Source organism: Mauremys mutica, chromosome 14 (assembly GCF_020497125.1).
Source record: "Mauremys mutica isolate MM-2020 ecotype Southern chromosome 14, ASM2049712v1, whole genome shotgun sequence".
Lineage (NCBI taxonomy): Eukaryota > Metazoa > Chordata > Testudines > Geoemydidae > Mauremys > Mauremys mutica.
Window position 1 is genome coordinate 46,099,685 of NC_059085.1, and position 23,830 is coordinate 46,123,514.

At 63.9% G+C, this 23,830-nt stretch overlaps 1 protein-coding gene across 2 annotated transcripts in view; it reads left to right on the top strand.

Annotated features, from left to right (window-relative positions):
* Window positions 1-2,962: 2,962 nt before the first annotated feature.
* PKD1L3 (polycystin 1 like 3, transient receptor potential channel interacting) overlaps window positions 2,963-23,830 on the top strand; it is a 45,418-nt gene continuing 24,550 nt past the window's right edge. For both annotated transcript variants that reach the window (XM_044986930.1, XM_044986931.1), the window contains exons 1-8: window positions 2,963-3,025; window positions 3,881-4,008; window positions 4,085-4,211; window positions 10,353-10,478; window positions 11,585-11,816; window positions 15,089-15,282; window positions 20,118-20,348; window positions 20,837-20,938. In XM_044986930.1, coding sequence (XP_044842865.1) covers window positions 2,984-3,025; window positions 3,881-4,008; window positions 4,085-4,211; window positions 10,353-10,478; window positions 11,585-11,816; window positions 15,089-15,282; window positions 20,118-20,348; window positions 20,837-20,938 — 1,182 coding nt within the window. In that variant the 5' untranslated portion in view covers window positions 2,963-2,983. The remainder of the gene's footprint in view (window positions 3,026-3,880; window positions 4,009-4,084; window positions 4,212-10,352; window positions 10,479-11,584; window positions 11,817-15,088; window positions 15,283-20,117; window positions 20,349-20,836; window positions 20,939-23,830) is intronic.

Below are 23,830 nucleotides of genomic sequence, written 5' to 3' on the forward strand. Positions count from 1 at the left end.
CAGCCACTCGAGGGCCTAGCATGCAGCCAGGCACACAGCAAATCACACCGGGACCTGCCACGCAGCCAGCCACATGGGAGCCTGCCACGCAGGAACCTGCCACACAGCCAGTCACACCGAGGCCTGCCACGCAGCCAGCCACGTTGGGACTTGCCACGCAGCCAGCCACTCTGGGGGCCCCTCTGCAGCCACTCTCCACAGGAACAGTCACCACCCTGCAGGACCCTAACCTGGACCCATTTACAGTGACCCCTTGGACATTGCTGCAGGAAGCCTCCTCGGACAGGGCCCTTCAGGTAAGAGGGCAAGCCAGGCTCCTGGGGCACTCGCTCTGTTTCTGTGGGCCCTCAAGGGGCACCCTGGGATCAGGTGCTGGGGGCTTGGGTCATTTAACGTCCCCCTTCTCCTGGCTGTGGGGCGCTAGCAGGCTGCCAGTCTCTGTCCTTTGCACAGTCCACTGATGCTGGAAATGTGGGGTTCTCCTGACGGGGCCCTCACTGGACCGGCTCTCTCAGCTGCAAAGGTCTCTGTGGGCTGCCAGGAGCATGTTGCCACTCGCTGCTCTGGAAATGAAAGTGCAATGGCCTGAGATGCGGGAGGTGCATTTGCGCTCCCAGGAACTGAAGTGTGGGGGGTTGGCTTTGATGCGTTGGCCTGGTCCCTTCAAGAGCAGGGCAGCCCCATGGAGCCCGAGACTCAGGGGACCGGTCGTCTTCTCCTCAAACTAGGGTTGCCAACTTTCTAATTGCACAAAACCGAACACCCCTGCCCCGCCCCTTCTCTGAGGCCCCGCCCCTTCTCTGAGGCCCCGCCCCCACTCACTCCAGCCCCTCCGTCACTTGCTCTCCCCGGCCCCAACCTCACTCACTTTCTCTGGGCTGGGGCAAGGGGTTGGGGTGTGGGAGGGGATGTGGGCTGTAGCTGGGGGTGCAGGCTCTGCGGTGGGGCCATGGATGAGGAGTTTGGAGTGCAGGAGGGGGCTCGGGTGGGGCAGGGGGTTCGAGGTGCGGGAGTGGGTGCAGGGTGCGGACTCCAGCCAGGCAGCACTTACCTCAGGCGGCTCCTGGGCAGCGACACACTGGGGCTAAGGCAGGCTCCCTGCCTGCCCTGGCTCAGTGCTGCTCTTGGAAGCGGCCAGCGTGTCCGGCCTCTAGGTGGAGGCACAGCCAGGTGCAGGGGTGGCTCTAGGCATTTTGCCGCCCCAAGCACGGCAGGCAGGCTGTCTTCGGCGGCAGCCTGCGGGAGGTCCCCAGTCCCACGGATTCGGCGGCAGCCTGCGGGAGGTCCGCCGAAGCCGCAGGACCAGCGGACCCTCCACAGGCATGCCGCCGAAGGCAACCTGCCTTCCGCCCTCGTGGCGACCGGCAGAGCGCCCCCCGTGGCTTGCCACCCCAGGCACGCGCTTGGCGTGCTGGTGCCTGGAGCCGCCCCGGCCAGGTGGCTCTGCATGGTGCGTGCTGCCCATGCCTGCAGGTGCCACCCCTGCAGCTACCATTGGCTGTGGTGCCTGGCCAATGGGAGCTGCAGAGCCGGTGCTCAGGGCGGGGCCAGCACGTGAAGCCTCCCTGGCCCCTGCACCTAGGGGCCGTAGGGACATGTCTCCACTTCCGGGAGCTGTGCAGATCCCAAGCAGGCAGGGAGCTTGCCTAGCCCCGCTGTGCTGCTGACCGGACTTCTGACAGCTTGATCAGCAGTGGTGACCGGAGCCGCCAGGGTCCCTTTTTCACTGGGTGTTCCAGTTGAAAACTGGACACTTCGCAACCCTACCTCAAACACAAGCCTGGACACACCCAGGCGTGCTGAACGGGAGCTGCCCCTCATTCCAGTTCTTGGGCTCCATGCGCTGCTCATGCTGACCGGGCCAGCTGTGCCTCGCCATGGAGCTCCAGCACCTGTGCACTGGCTCTGCCCAGCAGCACCACTAGCCAAACCCAGCCGAGCCCCTTGCTAGGTAGATGGGCTGGCCCTGGTTGCAGCTGCCACCCGCCCTGCTGGGGCTCTGCAGAGTCCAGCCAGCCCAGACAGATCACACCCTCTCCTGGCCCAGAGACTGCCCGGGGCTGCCTGCCCCATGCCTTGTGACACCTGTTCCCAGGCCCCAGAGCTCCATGGGCACCATGGAGCTGAGCTTTGGGCTCATGGCAGCAGCTTTTCTCAGCTCATTCTTTGCTCCCAAGACACCCAGACATAAGTGCTGCTGATCCCGCTGTGACCGTTCAATGAAGCTCCGTGGGCAGCGGCAGACCTTTCCCAGCTTGCCCAGGGTCCCACGCCAAGGGCAGAGCCTGCGTCCCCTCCCTGGCAGGGAGCAGAGGGCTCCTGGTGCCAGCTTTGATCACACGCTCGCTTCCTCACAGGCCATGGAGGACACAATGAGACAATTCAACCAGGCCATCCGAACTATCCACCATCTGCCAGCACTGCAGAGAGCCTGCCACACCCTCCAGCGCCTGACAGAGGGCACCCGCCTGCTCTCAGAGGCAGCCCAGGTAGCCGGAGGGCGGGCTGGGCAGCTGGGCAGCTAGAGACAGGTGGCGGGGCTGCCAGGAAGGATGTGCACTCGCGAGCGGGAAGGAGTCGGCTGCCATGCAGTGCCTGCGGCCCTGGGGATTGTCTGAGCGCCAGAACGGCTCTCGGAGCAGCGTTGTCTCCTAGCTGAGCAGGGCGATGGCCCCACACTGGCCGGGCTGAGCTCTGTCCCCACCACTCTGCTGCTCGGGCCGGGCGCTCAGAGCTGCCCGTGGGGAGAGGCGTCGGGAATGCCCAGGCCAGGCAGGTCACACCGTGAGCTCCTCTCTGCCTCGCCTGGCAGCCCACTGACCTCTCCAGGGCTTGATATCCCCAGAGAGAGGCCAGTGAGTCGCTCCTATTCCTGAGCACTCAGCTCCTGCAGGCACCGCTCCCCAGCAACAGCAGTGGCTCCGCCGCCAGCACACCCGCCGCCATCTCGCTCTTCCAGTCCTTCAGCCACCTCCTGACGGCCATGGACAGCAGCACGCCCACGTCGCACTGGGCCCGGAACCAGGTGGGACTCGGGCCGGCCTGGGCCTGGAGGCAGGGTCTCCGGGAAGGCGCGGAGGGCACACCTGGCCTGGGCAGAAAGACACCTCAAGGGTCTGGGGAAGGGGAGGAGGGTCAGAGCAGGGGCCGGATGTGCCACTGCTTTGGGTTCTGTGGGGCCCAGCGACCCCGAACTCAGCCTGGCTCCTGCGTTGGGTGCAGGGTTGCCAACTTTCTATTTTTTTCAAAACTGAACACTACAGGCCCCCTGTCGCTTACTCTCCCCTCCCCGGGACTCACTGGCCACCTGCAGAGCCGGGCTGGGAGGAGCTGATGCGGAGCCTGCCTACCTGCCTGCCCAACTGGGGCGCAGTGGGGCAGGCGTGTCTGTCTCTGGAGCGAGGGGCCGGAGAGAACTGGGGCCCCGGAAACGGTCAGGATCCCTCCTCCTTCAGCAGCAGCTGCTCTTCCAGCCCTCCTGGTGGCAGAGGCCAATTGTGGTCACTATGGTAACTGGACATTTGCTGTCCAGTCAGCACTACTGACCGGACACTGCACAGGTCCCCTTTCAACTGGTCTTTCTGGGAAAAAACTGGACACCTGGCAACCCTAATTGAGGCAGCCCTCACCTCCATTGCATGAGCCGGAGCCTACGGAGCTCAGTCCCCCTCCGGCTCCATTCTGGGCCTCTGCATTTCTCAGGCCTGTCCCCGCGGCAGGATTGCCTCTGCCCTGGCCTCCCTGCAGTCAGCCCTAGCCCCAGGGCTTGCTGCCGGGCTGCCCTCACGGTGCTGGAAGCCGTGCTCTGCGGGGAACAGCCATGGGGGCACGTCTGCCCTGGGGGAGCAGCAGAAGTGGTGACACGCCCTGTCTGCTGCAGCTGACGGAGGCTCTGGAGAACACCATGGCTGCGCTCACAGGGATACAGACGGTGCTCTGGGAGGGCAGCTGCGCTGTGGAGTCGTCTGTAACAGTGACCTCTCCTGTGGCCAGCATGATGCTGAGCAGGTAACGGCCGAACATCTCTGCGCCTAGGGGGCAAGGGCAGCTGCAGTGTATTAACCCTGTCCCTCCCTTTCCCTAGCCGCAACGCCTCCACTTTGCCCCGGAGCTCGTACCACCTGGCTCAGCCAGTGCCTCTGACGCTGGCCTTCCCGTCAGCCTCTGCCTGGGCAGTGCTGCTGAGCAAACACCCCCGTGTGCAGGTCCGGGTAAGTGAGCAGGCAGCGCTGACGGCTGCAGCTCCCCTCGTCGGGCCCAGCCCTGGGCGCTAGGCAGGCCCTGCTGGGCACAGAGAGGGCAGCTAGCTGCAGAAAGCACTGCCTGGGCTCCTCTGGACCCTTACAGCCCAAAGCAACACAGGGCAGTCCCAAAGAGACTGCAGCGCTGCTCTCCCCTCCCCAGCAAGGAGCTGCCCAGGGCTAGAGCCTCCGTCAGCTCATTGTGCTGGGTTCCCTGGGCAGCCTGCTAGGAACCAGGGCACAAACTGGCCGTGAGGTCTGTGCTTAGCTTTCACCAGCCAAGTACCAAGGGTGATTTCCTCAGGCACCAGCACAGCCTTACCGTGGGGTCACAGACAGTCCCCTGGGCACTCCTTTGTGACGGCTGGTCCCGTCCACCAAGAATCACAGCAAGATTCAAGCTACTGCCAGTCCCAAAGGACCAGTCACTTACCCCAGGGCAGTTGCGCCTCAGATCTCACACCAAAGACAGAGCCTGTAGCCCATCCTGTCATAAGCTGTATGAAGCTTTATTAAACAGGCAAAGGAAACGAGAGGGTTATTTACGAGGTTAAAGCAGGGTCAGCAGAGATGCACACAAGTTACAATCTTCAGTTTCAAAAGGCAATTGAAGATTCTAAAATCAGCAAGATCCATATGTCCTTAGGGCTAAGCCAGCCTAAGCCCTGGGGAATCTCTTGCATATGCTTAGAAACCTTTCTCCCAGACAGGGGCGGCTCTAGGTATTTTGCTGCCCCAAGCATGGCAGGCAGGCTGCCTTCGGCGGCGTGCCTGCGGGAGGTCCTCCGAAGCCGCGGGACCAGCGGACCCTCTTCAGGCAAGCCGCCAAAGGCAGCCTGCCTGCCGCCAAAGGCAGCGCCCGCAGAGCACCCCCCGTGGCTTGCCGCCCCAAGCACGCGCTTGGCGTGCTGGGGCCTGGAGCCACCCCTGCTCCCAGAGTCCAGGCAGCAGAGAGATCATTAGATCTTGTTACCGGTTTCAGTCTCTTCTTCCCACATGCTTTTGGCTGCAAAGCTCAGCTGACATGAGGAGTCCCTTCCATGACTCATCTTCACAGGGAGGAGGTAGAATAGCAACAAAAGTCTTTTGTCCTCTTGTTGACCGTACCAATCCCTCAACAGTCCATCTGGTATCCATGGACTATTCTTTCTGGGCAGGGCATAACACTTTCTGTTGCAGATCAGCCCTTCACCCTAAGTAATGTCTCTGTTTACACAGTCACAGAGGCTCACAATACAACTGCTCAAATAGTCCCTTACAACATGGGATACAGCTGGTATAAGTGAGATTTAGCCCTGCTTTACACTACAGACTTAGCTACGACACTCAGGGGCAGGGGCGGCTCTAGGCACCAGCAAACCAAGCTGTTGCCTAGGGCGGCCAAATCTAGGGGGCGGCAGGCTGGGCCGGTGGACCTGCCGCAGTCATGCCTGCGGGAGGTCCACCGGAGCCGCGGACGAGCGGACCTGCCGCAGGCATGACTGCGGAGGGGGCGCTCGTCCCGCGGCTCGGCTGGACCTCCCGCAGGCATGACTGCGGCAGCTCAAGCGGAGCCGCCGGACCCGCGAACCGTCCGCAGCCGTGCCCGCGGGAGGTCCGCTCGTCCCGGGGCTCCGGTGGACCTGCCGCGGGAGCTCAACCGGAGCCGCGGGAAGAGGGGACCCGCCGCGGGACCGAGGAAGGGCGGCGCAGCGCACCGCGCTGCTTGGGGCAGCCTATTTTCTAGAGCCGCCCCTGCTCAGGGGTGTGGAAAATCCACACCCTTGAGCGACATAGAATCATAGAATCATAGACTATCAGGGTTGGAAGGGACCTCAGGAGGTCATCTAGTCCAACCCCCTGCTCAAAGCAGGACCAATCCCCAATTAAATCATCACAGCCAGGGCTTTGTCAAGCCTGACCTTAAAAACCTCTAAGGAAAGAGATTCCACCACCTCCCTGGGTAACCTGTTCCAGTGCTTCACCACCCTCCTAGTGAAAAAGTTTTTCCTAATACCCAACCTAAACCTCCCCCACTGCAACTTGAGACCATTGCTCCTTGTTCTGTCATCTGCTACCACTGAGAACAGTCTAGATCCATCCTCTTTGGAACCCCCTTTCAAGTAGTTGAAAGCAGCTATCAAATCCCCCCTCATTCTTCTCTTCTGTAGACTAAACAATCCCAGTTCCCTCAACCTCTCCTTATAAGTTAGGGTTAGGGTTAGGGCTGGACTCTTTCCAATTTTTGCACATCCTTCTTGTAGTGTGGGGCCCAAAACTGGACACAGTACAGTAACTCCTCACTTAACGTTGTAGTTATGTTCCTGAAAAATGCGACTTTAAGTGAAACGATGTTAAGCAAATCCAATTAATGTATTATGTAATGTATTAATTAATGTAAATGACGGGCATCATTACACCGACCTAACCCCAGGTGCAGTGTGACGGTGCTGTCCGTGGAAGCCAGCTGAGATCACTCAATCAGGGTGAACTGCAAACAAAACGGGGCAGACAAACCCCAGAAGCTGGTGGTTATTCCAATACTTAGATTTACCAACCAGCACAGAACAGCTTCTATAGTACCTCACTGGTTACTCAGAAGTCCAAACACCGCAGTTCCCTTAAAGTGCCCAGCCTCAGGCCTCTGTCCAGACACACCTGTCATATATGATGATGGTTACTGAAAATCTTATCTCATCATATAAAAGAAAAGGTTCTTCCAACCCCAAAGGATCAGCCACATGCCCCAGTCCAATTATAACTTACATCTTACCCAAAATACACACTATAGCCAATTCTTCTTAACTAAGCTAAAATTTATTAAAAAAGAAAAGAGAGAGAGTTGGTTAAAAGATCAATATACAGACAGACTTGAATTCAATTTTTGAGGTTCAGATACATAGTAGAGATGAGTTTGTAGTTGCCAAAAGTCCTTTTAGAAATAGTTCAGAGGTTATAGTCTGATGTTGATATTCAGGGTGACTTCAGTCAGTGACTGGGGATCTCAATCCTTATGGCTTAAGGTTTCCCCCTCTTGAAACCCAAAGCAGATCTGAGATGAAGCAGGACCGTGTCCCAGGGTTCTTACACATTTCCAGCAGCCTTTTGGCCTGAGAAAACAACAGGCTTAATTCTCCTCCCAAACATCCTGGCAATTAGCACAGGGTAATTTATCCATTAAACAGTTCAGTTACCACAACCTACAAAGAGACAACAATACTATTGCACTCAAGTGTCTTCCTAAATGTTAATATTCCTTTTTGGTCTTTGAATCAGAGCTATAGCAATAGACAAGACGTGTTTGCTTACGTTACAAGACCTGAACAAACACCTCCCCTTCTACCTCTAACAATGCAGACTTGCATTTCAAAGCTCTGTTCATTTACAGATCTTCCTAACCAGTTTCTAAAGTTCCGCCATGGGTCAGGTCAGTCTGCGAGTAAATTTACTCTTTCTGGCCCTGTCACCTTTCAGTGAGATATTATATCACACTCATAACATCACACGCAGCCAGCAGGATGTGGGTGGGAGGGCTTCTCCCACCCAGCGCCTCTTGGGGAGGTGGAGAAGCTGGCCCGTCAGCGTAGGTCACTTCACTGAGTGCTAGTGCAGCGCTGTACGTGGAGAGGAGCCCTGATGCAGGCAGCTGCTCACAAGCATTCAGTAAAGGCTAAACTTGGGCTGTCAAGCGATTAAAAAAATTAATTGCGATTAATCGGACTGTTAATAAGAGAATACCATTTATTTAAATCTTTATGGATGTTTTCTACATTTTCAAATATATTGATTTCAATTATAACACAGAATACAAAGTGTACAGTGCTCACTTTATATGTATTTTTGATTACAGATATTTGCATTGTAAAAAAACAAAAGAAATAGTATTTTTCAGTTCACCTAATGCAAGTACTGTAGTGCGATCTCTGTATCATGAACGTTGAATTTACAAACCAAAAAAAACCTGCATTTGAAAATAAAACAATGTAAATCTTTAGAGCCTACAAGACCACTCAGTCCTACTTCTTGTTCAGCCGATCGCTCAGACAAACACGTTTGGTTACATTTGCAGGAGATAATGCTGCCTGCTTCTTGTTCACAATGTCACCTGAAAGTGAGAACAGGCGTTTTCATGGCACTTTTGTAGCTGGCGTCACAAGATATTTCCATGCCAGATGCGCTAAAAATTCATATGTCCCTTCAACCACCATTCTAAGAGTCATGTGTCCATGCTGATGACAGGTTTTGCTTGATAACAATCCAGAGCAGAGCGGACCGACGCATGTTCATTTTCATCATCTGAGTCAGATGCCACCAGCAGAAGGTTGATTTTTTTTTTTTTTTGTGGTTCAGGTTCTGTAATTTCTGCACTGAAGTGTTGCTCTTTTAAGACTCCTGAAAGCATGCACCACACCTCGTCCCTCTCAGATTTTGGAAGGCACTTCTGATTCTTAAACCTTGGGTCGAGTGCTGTAGCTATCTTTAGAAATCTCACATTGGTACCTTCTTTGTGTTTTATCAAATCTGCAGTGAAAGTGTTCTTAAAATGAACATGTGCTGAGTCATCAACTGAGAATGCTATAACATGACATATATGGCAGAATGCGGGTAAAATAGAGCTGGAGACATACAATTTTCCCCCAAGGAGTTCAGTCAAAAATTTAATTAATGCATTATTTTTTTAACGAGCGTCATCAGCATGGAAGCATGTCCTCTGGAATGGTGGCTGAAGCATGAATGGGCATATGAATGTTTAGCATATCTGGCACACAAATACCTTGCAATGCCAGCTACAAAAGTGTCATGTGACTGCCTGTTCTCACTTTCAGGTGACATTGTAAATAAGAAGTGGGCAGCAGTATCTCCTGTAAACAGGGGTGGCTCCAGGCCCCAGCACGCCAAGCGCGTGCTTGGGGCGGCAAGCCACTGGGGGCGCTCTGCCGGCGCCGCGAGGGTGGCAGGCAGGCTGCCTTCGGCGGCTTGCCTGCGGAGGATCCGCTGGTCCCGCGGCTTCAGAGGACCTCCCGCAGGCGTGCCTGCAGGAAGTCTGCCAAAGCCGCGGGACCAGCAGACCCTCCGCAGGCAAGCCGCCGAAGGCAGCCTGCCTGCCGTGCTTGGGGCGGCAAAATGCCTAGCGCCACCCCTGCCTGTAAATGTAAACAAACTTGTTTGTCTTAGTGCTTGGCTGAACAAGAAGTAGGACTGAGTGGACTTGCAGGTGCTGAAGTTTTACATTGTTTTGTTTTTGAGTGCAGTTATGTAACAAAAAAGATCTACATTTGTAAGTTGCACCTTCATGATAAAGAGATCGCACTACAGTACTTGTATGAGGTGAATTGAATAATACTATTTCTTTTGTTTATCATTTTTACAATACAAATATTTGTAATAAAAATAATAATATAAAGTGAGCACTGTACACTTTGTATTCTGTGCTGCAACTGATATCAATATATTTGAAAAAGTAGAAGAACATAAAAAAATATTTAATACATTTCAATTGGTATTCTATTGTTTAACAGTGTGAATAAAACTGTGATTAATTTTTTTGAGTTAATCGTGTGAGTTAACTGTGATTAATCGACAGCCCGAGTCTAAACACTAAACCCATTCTGATCCCTGTACTGCCCGGGGAGCCAGGCTGCTCCCGGCTGGGAACTTGCCAGAGTTCAACTGAGACCCTGGGAGCCTGGCGAGAGCTGGCAGCTGGCCTGCCAATGTCACAGCCCATTTCCTCCCTAACACCCCCCCCACACACACACTTCAGCTGCTGGGTCCCAGAGTCCTCTGCAGGCGTCCTGCATAGCCTGGTGCCCTGCCCAGTGTGTCTGTGTGAACAGAACATAGGAGTGGCCACCCTGGGTCAGACCAATGGGCCATCTAGCCCAGTATCCTGTCTTCCAACAGTGGCCACTGCCGGGTGCCCCAGAGGGAATGTGTGGCTACAGATCTGCTTGGAGCGCACTCCTTGGGCAGGTCCCCAGCCTCCTGACCTGCTGATCTGGGCTGGAGTCCCGGTGTGGCCCCTGGTGTGGCCCACTGCTCACATTTGCCCTCAAACCCAGAGGAAGGGCCATCCCAGGGCTATAAGTCCTGCGGCAATGGGGCCAGCAGCTCAGGCTCTTGGTGCTCTAGGTAACAGTCCTGGCAGTCAACCCCTTCAAGCACCTGGACGGGAAGGAGATCAGGAGCGTTGGGAACATCTTCCTCACCGCCAACAAGGAATCTATCCAGGTGCAGGACTTATCCGAGGACATCGAGGTGTGTTTCAGCTGGGCAGCTAGTCACCTGTGCAGGGCTAGGAGCTGAGGCTGGGAAGCAGGGCCGGGAACCGGGGCCATGGAGTGGGGCCGAAAGCTGGGGCCGGGGCCAAGAGCCAGGTCTGGAGAGTGGGGCTGGGAGCCGGGGAGCGGGGCTGAAAGTGGGGGCCATGGATCGGGGCTGGGGAGTGGGGCCGGGAGCCGGGGAGCGGGGCCGGGAGCCGGGGAGCGGGGCTGAAAGTGGGGGCCATGGATCGGGGCTGGGGAGTGGGGCCGGGAGCCGGGGAGAAGAGCCACCTGGGAAATGCTATTGTGCAGGCAGGTTTTCCAACAGCCCCGTCTCCGTGAGCACACGCCAGGCACGTAGGGTTGCCAACTTGGTAATATTTAAAAACCGGTCAATGCTCCAGCAGGAGTGCTGGAATCTCCCCCCCCTCTTCCCCCTGAGACCCCACCACTGCCTCACCTCTTCCCCCCAAGTCCCCATCCCCCCCTCTTTGCCCCTCCCCCTGTTGCTCACTGCTTCCCCTCCCCCCTCGCCTGGGGAGCCAGGACTGGGAGCTGCAGCCACCCAAAGCAGGGAGGAGGCGGCCCCAGCTGAGTAGAGGCTGGCGTGGGTGATGACCCAGCACCACCCCATCTCCCCACCCACAGTGACCGGACTTTGGGTGTCCAGTCAGTAGATCTGACCAGACACTGTCAGGTCCCCTTTTCAACTGGACTTTCCGGTTGAAAACCGGACACCTGGCCACGCTATGGTCGCGTGAGTTCAGAGCGCTGGCACTTGTGTAGGAATGTGCGAGATGGACAGTGCCAAACCCACTGGCACCGCCTTGCATTGCCAAATGGCCCCAGGGTACGGCCGCCACACTCCAAGCCAGCCTGTGCCTTCAGCCTCCAGCTCATTTGGCCATTGCCCTGCCCTGCCCATGGGCTGCAGTCGCCCAGGCCCAGCACCACCTGGCCGTGTGTGGAGTACACCGGCTGCGAGCCGGGGGCCCAGCTCAGAGACATGCAGAGTCTGCATCCCCCCGGCCTGGGGCCGTGAGAGCGAGCCCGGGAAGCGCCCACCGCAGAGAACCCTGAGGCCTCTGCGCTCCCTGGCAGATCCGGCTGTGGAGAGACGAGAGCACAGAGACATCCTCCACTGGCCTCAACATCAGCACAGAGGAGTTTGTGATCGAGGTGAACGTCACGTCCATGGAAGACGCCCTGATCCTCCGTGTGCTACCCGACATTCCCCTGCCAATCGAGCTCTACCTGGGCTACCAGCACCCGCCCAACAGCACCCACTCTCTCCTCAACACCACCCTGCCCACCGGCCATGGGCAGCACGCTGGTAAGACCCCCAATGGCTCAGCCCCCCACAGTTGTGCCCCTGCTGCTCCCGCCCTCCGCCCGGCCCTGCTGCGAGCCCCCTGCCACTGCCCCTCGCCTCCCTGGTGCAGGCCCCCTGCTCCCGCCCTCCGCCCGGCCCTGCTGCGAGCCCCCTGCCACTGCCCCTCGCCTCCCTGGTGCAGGCCCCCTGCTCCCGCCCTCCGCCCGGCCCTGCTGCGAGCCCCCTGCCACTGCCCCTCGCCTCCCTGGTGCAGGCCCCCTGCTCCTGCCCTCCGCCCGGCCCTGCTGCGAGCCCCCTGCCACTGCCCCTCGCTTCCCTGGTGCAGGCCCCCTGCTCCTGCCCTCCGCCCGTCCCTGGCGCGAGCCCCTGCCACTGCTCCCCGCCTCCCTGGTGCAGGCCCCCGCTGCTCCCGCCCTCTGCCAGTCCCTGGCGCGAGCCCCTGCCACTGCCCTCCGCCTGGCCCTGGCGCGAGCCCCCTGCCACTGCCCCCCGCCTCCCTGGTGCAGGCCCCCTGCTCCCGCCCTCCGCCCGGCCCTGCTGCGAGCCCCCTGCCACTGCCCCCCGCCTCCCTGGTGCAGGCCCCCTGCTCCCGCCCTCCGCCCGGCCCTGCTGCGAGCCCCCTGCCACTGCCCCTCGCCTCCCTGGTGCAGGCCCCCTGCTCCTGCCCTCCGCCCGGCCCTGCTGCGAGCCCCCTGCCACTGCCCCTCGCCTCCCTGGTGCAGGCCCCCTGCTCCTGCCCTCCGCCCGTCCCTGGCGCGAGCCCCTGCCACTGCTCCCCGCCTCCCTGGTGCAGGCCCCCGCTGCTCCCGCCCTCTGCCAGTCCCTGGCGCGAGCCCCTGCCACTGCCCTCCGCCTGGCCCTGGCGCGAGCCCCAGCCACTGCCCCCCGCCTCCCTGGTGCAGGTGCCCTCCGCCCGTCCCTGGCGCGAGCCCCTGCCACTGCTCCCCGCCTCCCTGGTGCAGGCCCCCGCTGCTCCCGCCCTCTGCCAGTCCCTGGCGCGAGCCCCTGCCACTGCCCTCCGCATGGCCCTGGCGCGAGCCCCCTGCCACTGCCCCCCGCCTCCCTGGTGCAGGCCCCCGCTGCTCCCGCCCTCTGCCCTCCGCCCGGCCCTGGCGCGAGCCCCTGCCACTGCCCCCTGCCCGGCCCTGGCATGGGCCCCGCTGCTCCCGCCCTCTGCCAGTCCCTGGCGCAAGCCCCTGCCACTGCCCCCTGCCTCCCTGGTGCAGGCCCCCACTTCTCCCGCCCTCTGCCCTCCGCCAGGCCCTGGCACGGGCCCCCACTGTGCCCGCCCTCTGCCCTCCGCCTGGCCCTGGCGCGAGCCCCTGCCACTCATAGAATCATAGAATCTCAGGGTTGGAAGGGACTTCAGGAGGTCATCTAGTCGAACCCCCTGCCCCCCTGTGATGGTACAGTTCTGGCGGGACCCAACTGAGAGTGCCAATTCAGGACCAATTGCTCAAACAGGGCAGTCATAGCCCTAGGCTGGGGTTTTTCCACCTCTAAGGCAAACCAAACCAGCCAGACAAAGAGGACTTTGGTTTCACCCCACTGGCTAACCACAAGTCACACAAGCAATTCCCTTAGACACTCCAGTCTCCCAGTATCACCACCAGTGCCACTCGTCCTGGGGATGAATGGTTATGAAAACCAACACCCCAATAAAAGAAAAAGGTTCTCTCGATCCCAAAGGACCAAGCCCCAGCCCCAGGTCAATATACACATCAGATCTTACCCGCAAATCACGCTGTTGCCAATCCTTTAGAATCTAAAATCTAAAGGTTTATTCATAAAAGGAAAAAGGTAGAGATGAGAGCTAGAATTGGTTAAATGGAATCACTTACATACAGTAATGGCAAAGTTCTTAGTTCAGGCTTGTAGCAGTGATGGAATAAACTGCAGGTTCAAATCAAGTCTCTGGAACATCCCCAGCTGGGATGAGTCATCAGTCCCTTGTGTAGAGCTTCAGTTTGTAGCAAAGTCCCTCCAGAGGTAAGAAGCAGGATTGAAGACAACATGGAGATGAGGCATCAGCCTTATATAGGCTCTTCCAGGTGTAAGAACACTTCTTTGTTCTTACTGTGAAAAATCACAGCAAAATGGAGTCTGGAGTCACATGGGCAAGTCCCTGCACTTTGCTGAGTTACAAGGCATATCTGCCTCCTCTCAGTGGGTCAATTGTGTAGCTGATGGTCATTAATTGGCCATCACGCAGGCTAGGCAGAGCTAACACCAACTTGTCTGGGGTGTCTCCCAGAAGCACAGCACAGATTTGAAATACAGACAGTACAGAGCCAATACTCATAACTTCAACTACAAAATGACACATGCACCCAGACAGCATAATCATAACCAGCAACCCATAACCTGGTCTTAGACCCCTTATATGACCCCCTTTACATAAGATTTGGTGCCACTACAGGACCTTGGTTGCAACCATGTTCTATATGGTCCCAGTTTATATCAATAACGTCACACCCCCGCCTCTCTGGTGCAGGCCTCCACTGCTCCCACCCTCCGCCTGGCCCTGGTACGGGCCCCCTGCCACTGCCCCCCGCCTCCCTGCTGCGGGCCCCCTGCCACTGCCCCCCGCCTCCCTGCTGCGGGCCCCCTGCCACTGCCCCCCGCCTGGCCCTGGTACGGGCCCCCTGCCACTGCCCCCCCATCCACCCTGGTGCGGGCCCCTGCCACTGCCCCCCGCCTCCCTGGTGCGGGCCCCTGCCACTGCCCCCCGCCTCCCTGCTGCGGGCCCCCTGCCACTGCCCCCCGCCTCCCTGCTGCGGGCCCCCTGCCACTGCCCCCCGCCTGGCCCTGGTACGGGCCCCCTGCCACTGCCCCCCGCCTGGCCCTGGTACGGGCCCCCTGCCACTGCCCCCCGCCTCCCTGCTGCGGGCCCCCTGCCACTGCCCCCCGCCTCCCTGCTGCGGGCCCCCTGCCACTGCCCCCCGCCTGGGCCTGGTACGGGCCCCCTGCCACTGCCCCCCGCCTCCCTGGTTCGGGCCCCCTGCCACTGCCCACCCCATCCACCCTGGTGCGGGCCCCTGCCACTGCCCCCTGCCTCCCTGCTGCGGGCCCCCTGCCACTGCCCCCCGCCTCCCTGGTGCGGGCCCCTGCCACTGCCCCCCGCCTGGCCCTGGTGTGGGCCCCCGCTGCTCCTGCCCTCTGCCCGGCCCTGGCCTCTGCCGCTCCCTCCCCTCCACCCCGGAAATGCCATGGGCCCCTCCTCCTGCTGGGCTCTTTACCACCCAGCTGGGCGACTGATGCTTTGTCCCAAGGTGACAACTACACTTGGGTGCTGCCCCCAGCGATGCTGCAGCTCGGCCCAGGCCCCTACCACGTAACGGCCAGGGTAAGGCAGAGCCCGGAGCAAGAGCTGCCAAGCCATGTGACATACACGATCACCACCATCGCCACGCAGTGCCACTTCTGGGACCACCACAGGAAGGCCTGGAGACAGGACGGCTGCCAGGTGAGGAACCGGGTGGCCAGTCGCCTCAGTGCAGGGCTGGGGGGCAGGGTTGAGGGGTGGAGCCAGGGCTGGGGAGTGGGTCCGGGAGCTGGGGCTGGGGAGCGGGGCCGGGAGCTGGGGCTGGGGAGTGGGGACAGGCCTGGGGAGCGGGGCAGGGAGCCGAGGCCGGGGAGCGGAGCAGGGAGCTGGGGCCGGGGAGCGGGGGCGGGGCTGGGGAGCGGGGCAGGGAGCTGGGGCTGGGAAGCGGGGCAGGGAGCCGGGGCTGGGGAGCGGGGCCGAGGCTGGGGAGCGGGGCAGGGAGCCGGGGCTGGGAACTGGGGCCAGGAGCCGAGGCTGGGGAGCGGGGCCGAGGCTGGGGAGCGGGGCAGGGAGCCGGGGCTGGGGACTGGGGCCAGGAGCCGAGGCTGGGGAGTGGGGCCGGGGCTGGGGAGCGGGGCAGGGAGCTGGGACTGGGGAGCGGGGCCGGGAGCCGGGGCTGGGGACTGGGGCCAGGAGCCGAGGCTGGGGAGTGGGGCAGGGAGCCAGGGCTGGGGAGCGGAGCCGGGCCTGGGGAGCGGGGCCGGGGCTGGGGAGCGGGGCCGGGAGCCGGGGCTGGGGACTGGGGCCAGGAGCCGAGGCTGGGGAGTGGGGCAGTGAGCCAGGGCTGGGGAGCGGGGCCGAGAGCCAGGGCTGGGGAGCGGGGCAGGGAGCCGAGGCTGGGGAGTGGAGCCGGGCCTGGGGAGCGGGGCCGGGCCTGGGGAGCGGGGCCGGGCCTGGGGAGCGGGGCAGGGAGCCGAGGCTGGGGAGCGGAGCCGGGCCTGGGGAGCGGGGCCGGGGCTGGGGAGCGGGGCCGGGAGCCGGGGCTGGGGACTGGGGCCAGGAGCCGAGGCTGGGGAGTGGGGCAGGGAGCCAGGGCTGGGGAGTGGGGCAGGGAGCCAGGGCTGGGGAGCGGGGCAGGGAGCCGAGGCTGGGGAGCGGAGCTGGGCCTGGGGAGCGGGGCTGGGCCTGGGGAGCGGGGCCGGGAGTCGGGCCTGGGGAACGGGGCCGGGAGTCGGGCCTGGGGAGCGGAGCCGGGCCTGGGGAGCGGGGCCGGGCCTGGGGAGCGGGGCAGGGAGCCGAGGCTGGGGAGCGGAGCCGGGCCTGGGGAGCGGGGCCGGGGCTGGGGAGCGGGGCCGGGAGTCGGGCCTGGGGAGCGGGGCCGAGGCTGGGCAGCGGAGCCGGGGCTGGGGAGCGGGGCCGGGAGTTGGGCCTGGGGAGCGGGGCCGGGAGTCGGGGCCGGAAGTCGGGGCTGGGGAGCGGGGCCGGGAGTCGGGGCCGGAAGTCGGGGCTGGGGAGCGGGGCCGGGAGTCGGGGCCGGAAGTCGGGCCTGGGGAGCGGGGCCGGGAGTCGAGGCTGGGGAGCGGGGCCGGGAGTCGAGGCTGGGGAGCGGGGCCAGGAGTCGGGGCCGAGGCTGGGCAGCGGAGTCGGGGCCAGGGAGCGGGGCTGGGGAGCGGGGCAGGGAGCCGAGGCTGGGGAGCGGGGCTGGGAGTCGGGCCTGGGGAGCGGGGCAGGGAGTCGAGGCAGGGAGCCGGGGCTGGGGAGCGGGGCCGGGGAGCGGGGCCGAGGCTGGGCAGCGGGGCCGGGAGTCGGGGCAGGGAGCCGAGGCTGGGGAGCGGGGCTGGGAGTCGGGCCTGGGGAGCGGGGCCGGGAGTCGGGGCCGGGGAGCGGAGCCGGGCCTGGGGAGCGGGGCCGGGCCTGGGGAGTGGGGCAGGGAGCCGAGGCTGGGGAGCGGAGCCGGGCCTGGGGAGCGGGGCCGGGGCTGGGGAGCGGGGCCAGGAGTCGGGCCTGGGGAGCGGGGCAGGGAGCTGAGGCTGGGGAGCGGAGCCGGGCCTGGGGAGCAGGGCCGGGCCTGGGGAGCGGGGCCGAGGCTGGGCAGCGGAGTCGGGCCTGGGGAGCGGGACCGGGAGTCGGGCCTGGGGAGCGGGGCCGAGGCTGGGCAGCGGAGCCAGGGCTGGGGAGCGGGGCCGGGAGTCGGGCCTGGGGAGCGGGGCCGGGAGTCGGGGCCGGAAGTCGGGCCTGGGGAGCGGGGCCGGGAGTCGGGGCCGGAAGTCGGGCCTGGGGAGCGGGGCCGGGAGTCAAGGCTGGGGAGCGGGGCCGGGAGTCGAGGCTGGGGAGCGGGGCCGGGAGTCGAGGCTGGGGAGCGGGGCTGGGGAGCGGGGCCGGGGAGCGGGGCCGGGAGTCGAGGCTGGGGAGCGGGGCCGGGAGTCGGGGCCGGGGAGCGGGGCCGGGGGTCAGGGCCGAGGCTGGGCAGCGGAGTCGGGGCCAGGGAGCGGGGCCGGAAGTCGGGGCTGGGGAGCGGGGCCGGGAGTCGGGGCCGGGGAGCGGGGCCGGGGGTCGGGGCCGGGGCTGGGCAGCGGGGCCGGGAGTCGGGGCAGGGAGCCGAGGCTGGGGAGCGGGGCTGGGAGTCGGGCCTGGGGAGCGGGGCCGGGAGTCGTGGCGGGGGGCCGGGGCGGGGGAGCGGGGCCGGGGAGCGGGGCCGAGGCTGGCCAGCGGGGCCGGGAGTCGGGGCAGGGAGCCGAGGCTGGGGAGCGGGGCTGGGAGTCGGGCCTGGGGAGCGGGGCCGGGAGTCGGGGCCGGGGAGCGGAGCCGGGGAGCGGGGCCGGGCCTGGGGAGCGGAGCCGGGGCTGGGGAGCGGAGCCAGGAGTCGAGGCAGGGAGCCGGGGCTGGGGAGCGGGGCCGGGGAGCGGGGCCGAGGCTGGGCAGCGGGGCCGGGAGTCGGGGCAGGGAGCCGAGGCTGGGGAGCGGGGCCGGGAGTTGGGCCTGGGGAGCGGGGCCGGGGAGCGGAGCCGGGCCTGGGGAGCAGGGCCGGGCCTGGGGAGCGGGGCCGAGGCTGGGCAGCGGAGTCGGGCCTGGGGAGCGGGACCGGGAGTCGGGCCTGGGGAGCGGGGCCGAGGCTGGGCAGCGGAGCCGGGGCTGGGGAGCGGGGCCGGGAGTCGGGCCTGGGGAGCGGGGCCGGGAGTCGGGGCCGGAAGTCGGGGCTGGGGAGCGGGGCCGGGAGTCGGGGCCGGTAGTCGGGGCGGGGGAGCGGGGCCGGGAGTCAAGACTGGGGAGCGGGGCCGGGAGTCGGGGCCGGGGAGCGGGGCCGGGGAGCGGGGCCGAGGCTGGGGAGCGGGGCCGGGGAGCGGGGCCGTGGCTGGGCAGCGGGGCCGGGAGTCGGGGCAGGGAGCCGAGGCTGGGGAGCGGGGCTGGGAGTCGGGCCTGGGGAGCGGGGCCGGGAGTCGGGGCCGGGGAGCGGAGCCGGGCCTGGGGAGCGGGGCCGGGCCTGGGGAGTGGGGCAGGGAGCCGAGGCTGGGGAGCGGAGCCGGGCCTGGGGAGCGGGGCCGGGGCTGGGGAGCGGGGCCAGGAGTCGGGCCTGGGGAGCGGGGCAGGGAGCTGAGGCTGGGGAGCGGAGTCGGGGCCAGGGAGCGGGGCCAGAAGTCGGGGCTGGGGAGCGGGGCCGGGAGTCGGGGCCGGGGGTCGGGGCCGAGGCTGGGCAGCGGGGCCGGGAGTCGGGGCAGGGAGCCGAGGCTGGGGAGCGGGGCCGGGGAGCGGGGCCGGGAGTCGGGCCTGGGGAGCGGGGCCGGGGAGCGGGGCCGAGGCCGGGGAGTGGGGCCGGGGCTGGGGAGCGGGGCAGGGAGCTGGGGCTGGGGAGCGGGGCCGGGAGCCGGGGCTGGGGACTGGGGCCAGGAGCCGAGGCTGGGGAGTGGGGCAGGGAGCCAGGGCTGGGGAGTGGGGCCGAGAGCCAGGGCTGGGGAGCGGGGCAGGGAGCCGAGGCTGGGGAGCGGAGCTGGGCCTGGGGAGCGGGGCTGGGCCTGGGGAGCGGGGCCGGGAGTCGGGCCTGGGGAACGGGGCCGGGAGTCGGGCCTGGGGAGCGGAGCCGGGCCTGGGGAGCGGGGCCGGGCCTGGGGAGCGGGGCAGGGAGCCGAGGCTGGGGAGCGGAGCCGGGCCTGGGCAGCGGAGTCGGGCCTGGGGAGCGGGGCCGGGAGTCGGGCCTGGGGAGCGGGGCCGAGGCTGGGCAGCGGAGCCGGGGCTGGGGAGCGGGGCCGGGAGTCGGGCCTGGGGAGCAGGGCTGGGGAGCGGGGCCGGGGAGCGGGGCCGGGAGTCGGGCCTGGGGAGCGGGGCCGGGGAGCGGGGCCGGGAGTCGGGCCTGGGGAGCGGGGCCGGGGAGCGGGGCCGAGGCCGGGGAGTGGGGCCACCTGGGAAATGCTATTGTGCAGGCAGGTTTTCCACCAGCCCTGTCTCCGTGAGCACACGCCGGGCGCACAAGTTCTGAGCGCTGGCGCTTGTGTAGGAAAGTGAGAGACGGACGGTGCCAAACCCACTGGCACCACCAAATGGGGTCACACGAGTGAAAGAGCAAAGTCTGGCAGACAGGGGGCTGTCCCATCAGCTGAGGGCCGGCAGGGCGGGGCGCTGGCCCCCAGAGGCACAGCACGGCACTGGCAGCCTTTGGAGAGGAGCTGGCACAGCTCCAGCAGCCCCAGGGTTGGTGCAGCCAAAGCCTTCCCAAGCCTGCACCGCAGAGCGATGCCTAGAGAACAGGAGGCCATGCTGAGCTTCACCACCTGGGCCAGCAGCACAGGATGACGTCCTCCTCCGGCTAGGCCTGGGGCTAGGGCATGCAAGCAGTTCGCTCACCCAGCGGGGTGCAGGGACGCCTCTCTCCCGGGTCCTGCAGGAGGTGCTGTTCTCTGCAGCGACGCAGGGCTGGAGCCGTGGCCCAGCCCTGGACTCCTTGGGGCTCCGGCTCAGCCTCCTGCCCCGCCAGCGCAGCGCCGTGCACCGGGGTCGGTCTGGCTAGCTGGCCTTGCTCACTGTTCAAGGGGCCTGTTTTGCAGGTGGGACCTCAGAGCACAGTCAGCAGCATCCAGTGCCTGTGCAACCACCTCAGCATCTTTGGCAGCTCCTTCTTCGTTGTGCCCCGGACGGTGAACATTCAGGACACAGGCAAGCTCCTAAGCACGGTGGCCAGCAACCCGATTGGGGTGGCCTTGCTGGGCAGCCTGCTGGTGCTCCATGGTGTTGTTGGCGTGTGGGCGTGGAGGAGAGACCGGGTGGATGGGAGAAAGGTAAGGCGACTGGGCCAAAGGGAGCCATGGCTACACAGGTGTGGAGGAGGGTCAGCACAGCCGAGGAGTGGAACCCCAAACTGGGGAGCCTCTGGAGGCCACAGGTGTGTTTCGGACCCCAGAACTCAGCCGGTGCTGGTACCCCCTGCCTGCGGGGTGCTTGCTCCAGCTCCACAGGCATTGTGTGCCACAACACGCAGCTAGGGGCCCCGGGATGCTGAAAACACAGCTGGCTGGGGCCGGGTAAGCATGGCCCCAGCATCCCCGCCCAAGTACCCACAGGCAGCTCCAGCATGGCCAGCCGGGCTCACGCCGGAACAGGTCCCCCTTGCGGGTCATGCCAGGGCCTGGCAAAGGCCTTACCGCCTGAGCCAGAGGCTGCTGCCCCATGCTGCTCATGGGGGTACTGGGGCCAGGCCTGCCTCGCTGCCCTGCTCAGGGGTGGGCGCTCACGGTGTTCCCAGCCATGCTTTCTCCTGTGGCTGCAGGTGAAGGTCACAGTCCTGGCAGACAGCGACCCCAGGGCTCACGTCCGGTATGTGGTCCAGGTCTTCACTGGATACCGCAGGGGAGCAGCCACCACAGCGAAGGTAGGCAAGCGGCTGCGCGTGACCCCTGTGGGTATGCTCACTGCCCCTCCCAGCAGGCTGCGCTCTGGGGTGCTGGTGTCCACGGGACCGGCAGAACGGATACACGGGGTTTCTACAAGGTATCATCAGCACATCCACCTCCTGGCGCCCATGTCAGATGTAGCCCAACACCTTCCAGGCAGCCAGGGGGTGAACTCCATGTACCTGGGCCAGGGACAGTTCTGTGCAGCGGGGGAGGTAGCATGAGCTGCAGGCAGCAACAGTGTGTGAAGCTCTGTGAGCCGGTGCAGGGAGGCACAGGACCCATGCAGCATGGGGTGGTGCAGGACCCGTTGTGACGGTGGTGCCCGTGGGAGCCAGCTGAGGTCACTCAATCAGGGTGAACTGCAAACAGAACGGGGCAGACCAACCCCAAAAGCTGGTGGATATTCCAATACCTAGGTTTACCAAGCCAGCACAAAACAGCTTCTGTATTACCTCACCGGTTACTCAGAAGTCCAAACACCGCAGTTCCCTTAAAGTGCCCAGGCTCAGGCCTCCGTCCAGACACACCTGTCAGATATGATGATGGTTACTGAAAATCTTATCTCATCATATAAAAGAGAAGGTTCTCCTGATCCCAGAGGACCAAGTCCCAGACCCAGGTCAAATGATAACTTAGATCTTACCCAAACTACACACTATAGTCAATTCTTGTTAACTAAACTAAAATTTATTAAAAAAAAAAATAAAGAGATAGAATGTTGGTTAAAAGATCAATATGCAGACAGACTTGAATTCAATTCTTGAGGTTCAGGTACATAGCAGAGATGAGCTTGTAGTTGCCAAAAGTCCTTTTAGAAATAGTCCATAGGTAATAGTCCAAGGTCCATATTCAGGGTGACTCCAGTCGGTGACTCCAGTCAGTGCCTGGGGATCTCAATCCTTGTGGCTTAAGGTTTCCCCCTCTTGAAACGCAAAGCAGATCTGAGATGAAGCAGGATCATGTCTCCCAGGGTTTTTATACATTTCCAGCAGCCTTTCGGCCTGAGAAAACAATAGGCTTAACTCTCCTTCCAAACATCCTGGCAATTAGCACAGGATAAGTTATCCATTAAACCGTTCAGATACAGGTTACCACAACCTTCAGAGAGACACACAGACAATAACACTATTGCACTCAAGTGTCTTCCTAAATGTTAATATTCCTTTTTTGATCTTTGACTCAAAGCTCTAGCAATAGACAAGACTTGTTTGCTGACATCACAAGCCCTGAGCAAACACCTCCCCTTCTACCTCTAACAATGCAGGCTGCATTTCACAGCTCTGTTCATTCACAGATCTTCCTAACCTGTCTCTAAATTTCAGCCATGGGTCAGGTCAGTCTGGGAGGTAATTAACTCTTACTGGCCCTGTCACCTTTCAATGAGAGATGATATTACACTCATAACCTCACACCTGTGCAGCACAGGACCTGCGCAGTGCAGGGAGGCACAGGAGACATGCCGCATGGGGTGGTGCTGGATCTGTGCAGTGCATGGTGTGGTGTAGGCAGATGGGGAGCTCTGTGCAGCTGACACAGGGAGGCACAGGACCCGGCAGGGTGGGGAGGGAGGGGCGCTGGGCAGGGCAGGAGGCACAGGACCCGGCAGGGTGGGGAGGGAGGGGCACTGGGCAGGGCAGGGAGGCGCAGGACCCGGCAGGGTGGGGAGGGAGGAGCACTGGGCAGGGCAGGAGGCACAGGACCCGGCAGGGTGGGGAGGGAGGGGCACCGGGCAGCGCAGGAGGCTCAGGAAACGGCAGGGTGGGGAGGGAGGGGCACTGGGCAGGGCAGGGAGGTGCAGGACCCAGCGGGGGCGGGAGGGAGGAGCACTGGGCAGGGCAGGAGGCACAGGACCTGGCAGGGTGGGGAGGGAGGGGCACTGGGCAGGGCAGGAGGCACAGGACCCGGCCGGGTGGGGAGGGAGGGGCACTGGGCAGGGCAGGGGGCACAGGACCCGGCAGGGTGGGGAGGGAGGGGCACTGGGCAGGGCAGGAGGCACAGGACCCGGCAGGGTGGGGAGGGAGGGGCACCGGGCAGGGCAGGAGGCGCAGGACCCGGCAGGGTGGGGAGGGAGGGGCACTGGGCAGGGCAGGAGGCACAGGACCCGGCAGGGTGTGGAGGGAGGGGCACTGGGCAGCGCAGGAGGCACAGGACCCGGCAGGGTGGGGAGGGAGGGGCACTGGGCAGGGCAGGAGGCGCAGGACCCGGCAGGGTGGGGAGGGAGGGGCACTGGGCAGGGCAGGAGGCGCAGGACCCGGCAGGGTGGGGAGGGAGGGGCACTGGGCAGGGCAGGAGGCGCAGGACCCGGCAGGGTGGGGAGGGATGTGCACCGGGCAGGGCAGGAGGCGCAGGACCCGGCAGGGTGGGGAGGGAGGGGCACTGGGCAGGGCAGGAGGCACAGGACCCGGCAGGGTAGGGAGGGATGGGCACTGGGCAGGGCAGGGGGGTGCAGGACCCGGCAGTGGGGGGAGGGAGGGGCACTGGGCAGGGCAGGAGGCACAGGACCCGGCCGGGTGGGGAGGGAGGGGCGCTGGGCAGGGCAGGAGGCGCAGGACCCGGCAGGGTGGGGAGGGAGGGGCACTGGGCAGGGCAGGAGGCGCAGGACCCGGCAGGGTGGGGAGGGAGGGGCACTGGGCAGCGCAGGAGGCGCAGGACCCGGCAGGGTGGGGAGGGAGGGGCGCTGGGCAGGGCAGGAGGCGCAGGACCCGGCAGGGTGGGGAGGGAGGGGCACTGGGCAGGGCAGGAGGCACAGGACCCAGCAGGGTGGGGAGGGAGGGGCACTGGGCAGCGCAGGAGGCACAGGACCCGGCAGGGTGGGGAGGGAGGGGCACTGGGCAGGGCAGGAGGCGCAGGACCAGGCAGGGTGGGGA